Below are 6,757 nucleotides of genomic sequence, written 5' to 3' on the forward strand. Positions count from 1 at the left end.
GTTAAGAGGCTAAAAACATGTTTAAAACTTGCCCTGTTTAAGCCTGTTGGGTAGTAAATCTAGCAGGAGGATAACACGGTGTAGGCAGCACAGATTGTTTTTGTTTTTTCGCTACTGACAGCACTCCTAACAAACAGAGCTACGTGTTGGAATTGACCGGAATTCTCCTTTGTAGCTGCCATAAAAAAAAAAATATATATATTTCTATGGTACCTACATTCCTATATTTTAGGCCAATTTGAGTACTCTGGGGTCTATGTAAAAGATAGGATTTCTTACATTTGGTTAATTATTTCATTAGCATATCATGAATTATATTTAATTAACTGAAACCCCCTATAGTATATTGTACCTTTAACAGTTTCCTTCATGTAAGGATGGTCTCAAATCCCTTTCTCCAGATGACTTCCCTATCACACCCTGGATCTAACCTTCACCACAGTTCACAGAAGTAAACAGGAAGAAGCACACAGCTTTGTACTAATAATGTTACAAGGTGACACATTTTTTCTCTTACAGTCCATCATTTGACTTCATCTTTCTTATCTATCTGCCTTCCACCCTCTTGCAGTTTTTTTTTCACCTTTTCTGTGTCACTCTTCACTCGTGTTATTTTGCTTCAGGTCCCTTACTACCCTTTTTATTCCTGCTCCCTCTATGCATCTCTGTCTTCCTCTTTGCCCTCAGAGTGAACTGATATATAGTGTACAGTGGGTTCAGAGTGCCTTATGCGGTGAATATATGTATTGTAATTGAACCCAACCAGATTTTAATGAGGCAGCAGTGTTTACCACTAGAGCCGCTCTTTATTAGGGCTGATGTCAGATCACCAGAGGGGCTCTTCAGTGGTTCTCTCCTATCACTGCATTCTGATGCGGGGGAGGGGGAAAATGACCCTATTTCCACAAGCTCAACCACCGCTGTCCTCATCTAAATGGACTTATCAGTAGAGTAGGTGGGTGCTGGCCAAAATAAGCTTTCCATTGTGTCTGGTTGCCATCCATTAAGAGGACACTCAAAAAGGACCACTCTAACGGTTTAGGGGGCTGTGGGAGGAGTGTTGACAAAGCACTGTCTGGCAACATTAGTTCTCATACAGTTCAGCTTAATGGGACCACTGTAAAGACTATAAGGATGAGTGGAGCACCAAAATGAAACCAGGCATTTGCTGTAGAATGAATACAAATGACTTCATAAATCTAAATGGCAACAACAGCTGGAGGCAATACATGACGAGACAACGCAGGGCTTGTTATGTTATAATAAATAAGGGTGCAATACATTTTTGGATCACCCCTCAGAATTGTTTTTGCGTCTCTCCTCCTTTATAGTTCAGATGTCAACACCAACAACAGAATAAGTGTTCAGCTCAAAGACTGGCTGATGATACATTAGCTGACACAAATATCTTTATAACCAGTAAAGCTGAAGCGATACATCAGAGGAAAGTATTATCAGTAGGGGTGGGGGAAAAATTGATACAGAAAACAAATACGATATGGAATCGCAATATTTTATGTAGCAATACTGTAATGATACACTGGCGCCAAGTATCAATTTTTTATTATATACGTGGTCAGTTTGTCTGCTTGACAATGCTATTTTGCAGCAATAAAATCGAAGTGAGATGAACAAGCTTATCTATCTTTTTAGATAGATAGAACAGAAGTTGACAGAGTTTCCTTTGGGGACATAATTTGAAATTGGGAAACATTTTAAGTTGGAAAAAAGGTAATAAATTGCAATATATCGCAGAATTTTGCAATATGTTTAAAATCGCTATAATATCGTATCGTACCATAAGTATCGTGATGATATCGTATCCAAAGGCATCTGGTGATTCCCCCCCGTAATCATCAGCCAATGCTGGCTTATCACAGAAACACCACAATTACTGAGGATATAAGCCACAAAAAATGCTTGAGGTCAATAAGAAACTGTGACTGTTTTCCAATGAGTACTATTATCCGCATCTATCAGGCTATAAAAACACTGCTCATACCTTCCATTAGTTCAACACCACTATAGCTGAGGACACAATTCAGGCAAATGCCCCTGGTGTTTCTCTGCAAGGACAATATGCTGCAGTGCAGTACAATCCACAGCCAGGTCTGTGCAGTGTTTTGTTTTCTCACCAGTACGGAGGAGGACCTCTGGAAGCGTTGCAGCAAGTTTATCTGCACCAGGCTGAGTCGTTTGCCCCGGGCCTTTCTGTGCAGGACCCTCTGCACCCGTGCTGATGGACGCTGCTTGGGCCGCAGCCGCATGCGGTGATTGTCAGGCTGCAGCCACTGATAGCAGTACGGACAAACCAAGGTGCTCTGCAGCAGACTGGAGGATTTCCGCTTCAGTGGTACTGAAAAGAGAGAGAAAAAGCCTCAACACAAAATGGTACCACTACCGATTGATGTGGTTTTGGCTGGCATGGACATGTCTCTGTGTATGTACAGCCGGCTGACTCAGTGTGTTTGGCTGAGGATTAAATGAGGTTTATCAACCTTGACAAGTCGGTGACACGGTCCTACTTACTACTGCATTCAGCTCTTTGTGACAATCACACGCTAGGGCACCACTCATAAAAACATGCAAAAATTAAAATACAAAAAATGTCATTCAAAAGTAAGGATGTGGACATCTCTTAACTTACCGTTAGCCTTCACAGGCCACTGTCTAGGGAAGAAAAAGAGAAGACAAGATCAGCCATTTTGAACAGACACCTTTACTTCTTATACCAGATAGGAGTAAACATTTATCAGTAACTGAGTTTACCTTTAAAAACCATTGGTATAAGATAATTATGAAGTAAAACTTTAATTATTACAGCCTCTCTTTAATAGATATACATTTTGGTTCTCTAAACTACTGGAGAAAAGCATTCATGCATAGTCATTTATCTCAAAACGCTCTTCTCAGTTTACATTTAAACAGCTCCTTTCACATTAGAACAAAGTCAAGGGATAGGGAAAGTATATTTGGTATAATTTTGTTCCACGTAGTTTTAAATATATTTGGTGATAACAAACACATGACAAGGTAGAAACACCAGCTTGTCAAAGCCAGCCGTTCCCATTATGTAAAGCGGAAAACATGCGACCGGAAAAAACAGGTCCCTCCTAAACATTATAGGGCAAATCATTTCACCATTTCAACAGCCTCCAACTTTGGAACGCTCGCAATGAGATATTCTAAGCCACTGCTAAGTCTAACTAAAATTAGCCCCGGGCTTGAATCAATGAAGGGAAAATTTACTGTCCAGCTGCACGTGTGGCGGGGAGAGGCAGGAACAGGGCTGTCCATCTATGGAGGGGTGGGGGAGTGGGGGTTGTTGATGCTATCCACTCGCATTCTTAACCACCCCATGTGTGAGATGGTATATTATATTTCTGGATGACATTGTACGCGGCGGGGAGAGACTTTTGCAACATATCTGCCATCAGGCATCCCACAGTCTGAGTCACTGTCCCTTGACCCCCCTCCCCTACACTTTAATAACCAGTGACTGGATTAAACTGTCAGATTGTATAGAAGATCTGTCAGAAAATATTGGAAATGAAAAAAGATTTTTTGAGAACGGACTCTGTAACAGATGGATGACTCCTAGTCCTTGAATAATTTCTTCAAAAATACTTTTTGTTACTAAGAAAGTCTTTTTTTATATAATTTTTAGCCGATGTAAATTTTGAATACATTACCTGAGGAGGTTGCTTCACTATTGATTAGCAATGATCTTTAGGTGCACTTGACACCAAAGAATGCATTATGACTACATAAAAGACACATTACCTTATTGATTTGCAGTACTGCAAAAGCAAATTCTCTGACATACTATTAACAGACCACAGAATTTTGTTTCCCTATAATCTTGCTTAGAATTGCTTCCCTAATGAGCCAACAACTCTAAGAAACTGCAACCCCCCCACTGCACTGTTATTGTAATACTTGCCATGCATCTCTTTTTAAGATCACATTTAGTTGTGGAGATGAAAACTGAAGATATGGGCCCAACTCATGAACAGATCTGCTGACAACTGGGACATGCAATCAAAAGAGCCTTAAAAGATGAAAAAGGATGGAGGGTAGATGGCTGTTTTGGCTACAATGTAATAATCTAATTAGAGACAGAAGTGCTGGCTAAGGCAAAGCGCAAGAAATGAAAAGCACTATAAACATTTTATTGCTACCATCATATTAAGACACAGCTGGGCTCAGTTAGTGGTGTGGTCAGTGCCAGTAAGTAAACACTCTGAATATCGTATCCTTCTACAGACTGGCAGGGTTCACAATTATCAGCTGGACGTGTCAAAGAAAGAGGTCAGCAGGTGCTTCCCAGTCTAGTGCTCACTTGTGGGTGGAGTAGTCTGCTGGCTCCTCCTGAGAAGAGACTGTAAGACGAGATACAGTACGAGGGGAGATGAGGGGCAAGTAGTTTATATCGTAACTGGGGTGAGGGCAAAGAGGTCTCAAAAGGTGTTTTGCAGTGGGACGAAATAAACTGTAGTGACCTTGATTGGGCATCGAGAACCGGTTCCATCTTGGAATCGTTTCCAAAATTAGATTCCAATGGAATCGTGTATTTTTGGAAAAATGTGGTTTTGAATCCGATCATCGGTTCCAAATTAAACATGCACAATTTCTGGTTTCCCTAGCGGCCACTGTACTTCCAGGCAGTCGTTGTGTTGCAGGAGCACAGTGAGCGGCAGTTTTACATTGAAAAAGCCCGGTAAAACTGTAAATCCCCACTGAATCAAAATAAAATGTCCCTCTTATCTGTGAAATAAGCATGTGACCCATTTCAACTCCACCTCCCAAAGAACTGGAATCGAGAATCGAAATACAAAATTGTACCAATCAAAATGATGCCCAACCATAGTAGTGACAGTGAAGGCAATGATTGTGCCCCTGGTGAAGTATTAAAATAACTTTGCTTTTCCCCTGACTTTTTTGTTTTTGTGATTTATGACAACATACCTGCAAAACTAATGACATTCTAATCAACTTCAACTTTGTGTTCTGCTGCTAGTTAGCAAATATTAGCATGCTAATGCTCTAAACTAAGATAGTACACATGTGAAACATACCTGCTGAACATAGTAATGGTTGTCATTGTGAGCATGTGTTTGTTCATGCTCACAATGACAGTGCTACGGGACAGAGACAGCCTCAGTGCCACTGGCATGGCTGTAGGACAAAAACAGGGCTTTGGCTAACACATGCAATTTGAAGACGCCACCTTGGCCTCTAGGAAACCATAATCTAAAAATATTGTCAAATCATTTGATAAATGAAAATATTAGTTGCTGCCCTACACTTCTTTAATTATTGCCTGCCCAACACAGACTGCAACTGTTATATACAAGCTCCAATACCATTGGCTGATATCGGATTATCACTGGTATATCAGTATCAACACAGACAATATGCTGGTCTCTATGAAGAGAAAAACAACACAGCACTTAATGCAGAACAAATACACTCGAGGCTATTAAATAGCAGAGACATTGTTTGTTCAGCAGACATCCTGCATATTTTGGTTATCAGAACACTCGGTCAGCATACAACACTTACTGGAAAACAGCTTCACTAGTCCGGCAATGTGAGCCACAATAAAGTGACGTCAGTTCACATACAAGGACAAAACCACACACATGAAACCGGCTGTCACGTTCACTAAATACACTCCAAGAAACTAACACACAAACAGACTACTAACATTCGACTTAAGTACTTTCACGAAAGACTGTACTAAAAGCCAATCATAATACATTTAGACTGAAACTAGCAACGACAAAAACACTTTTAACTCTGATGCAAACACACACAGAAAAAAACATTGAGTAATCATCAGCCTGACAGAAGGTGAAGACAGTAGCAGAACGCAGTAACACGGTCTGCAACAAATATGTGTAGTAGTGTGTCTAAGTACAGGCACGCACCCACGACACAAACATTCCAGTGACGCATGACCAAAACCATAACTGGAGAAAGCAAAAACATTGGAAACCCCCAGAAGAAACCAGAGAGAAAGTTGCGTTCACTAGGACTAAAACATTATCAACACACTGACCACGTATGCCAACTTTTTGAGTGGATGCTGAGAATTTTTTTTTCCATTTCCCCTTCGGTTAACTGATCAACTGTGTCCAAGACCCTTATCTGAAATGTTAATTCTTAATGGTAATTTCCCTCTTGATATACCTTAAATCTCACAGCTCATCACGCTCAGGGAGATTTTTTTGCTGCTAATTTCATCTTCTCTGCCAGGCACTTCAGCATGAAACCAGCCAGGTCTTTCAACCACTGGTACAAACATTCACATTTGTGTCTTGCCTGCTGGACAGCTGGTCATGGTTAAATGTGGTCAAGATGATCTCTATAACCACAGCTCATCATAACCATGGAATCTGGTGAACAGATCAATGTATTCAAGTAGCAGTAAGCTCACACACGTCCGTAAAATGACCCTAACTCTGGGTTTTCACTATCGAACCTTCTGTTTTTGTTTCCTGCCCACAAATTTCCTGGCTCAGGTGAAAGTGAAAACAAGCTAGAGGAAATGGGGACATGGCTGGAACCCAACTCAAACCTGGGTACACACACACACGCACGCACGCACACGCACACACAATACATTACTAACCATATAAAGTATGATAAAGAAAATTTGACCACACAGACGGTACACCTGTAAATGTGCAGGGTTCTCTCATACACTCACACACACACACACACACACACACACACACACACACACACACAC

At 40.9% G+C, this 6,757-nt stretch overlaps 1 protein-coding gene across 1 annotated transcript in view; it reads right to left on the minus strand.

Annotated features, from left to right (window-relative positions):
- The window catches only part of rmp24 (ribonuclease MRP subunit p24), a 23,552-nt gene that overhangs the window by 14,764 nt on the left and 2,031 nt on the right, over positions 1-6,757 (minus strand). Inside the window, exons 2-3 of the mRNA XM_032534971.1 lie at positions 2,648-2,670; positions 2,136-2,356 (exon numbers count right to left, since the gene is read on the minus strand). Coding sequence (XP_032390862.1) covers positions 2,136-2,356; positions 2,648-2,670 — 244 coding nt within the window. The remainder of the gene's footprint in view (positions 1-2,135; positions 2,357-2,647; positions 2,671-6,757) is intronic.

This window comes from Etheostoma spectabile, chromosome 14, assembly GCF_008692095.1.
Source record: "Etheostoma spectabile isolate EspeVRDwgs_2016 chromosome 14, UIUC_Espe_1.0, whole genome shotgun sequence".
In the NCBI taxonomy this organism is placed as follows: Eukaryota; Metazoa; Chordata; class Actinopteri; order Perciformes; family Percidae; genus Etheostoma; species Etheostoma spectabile.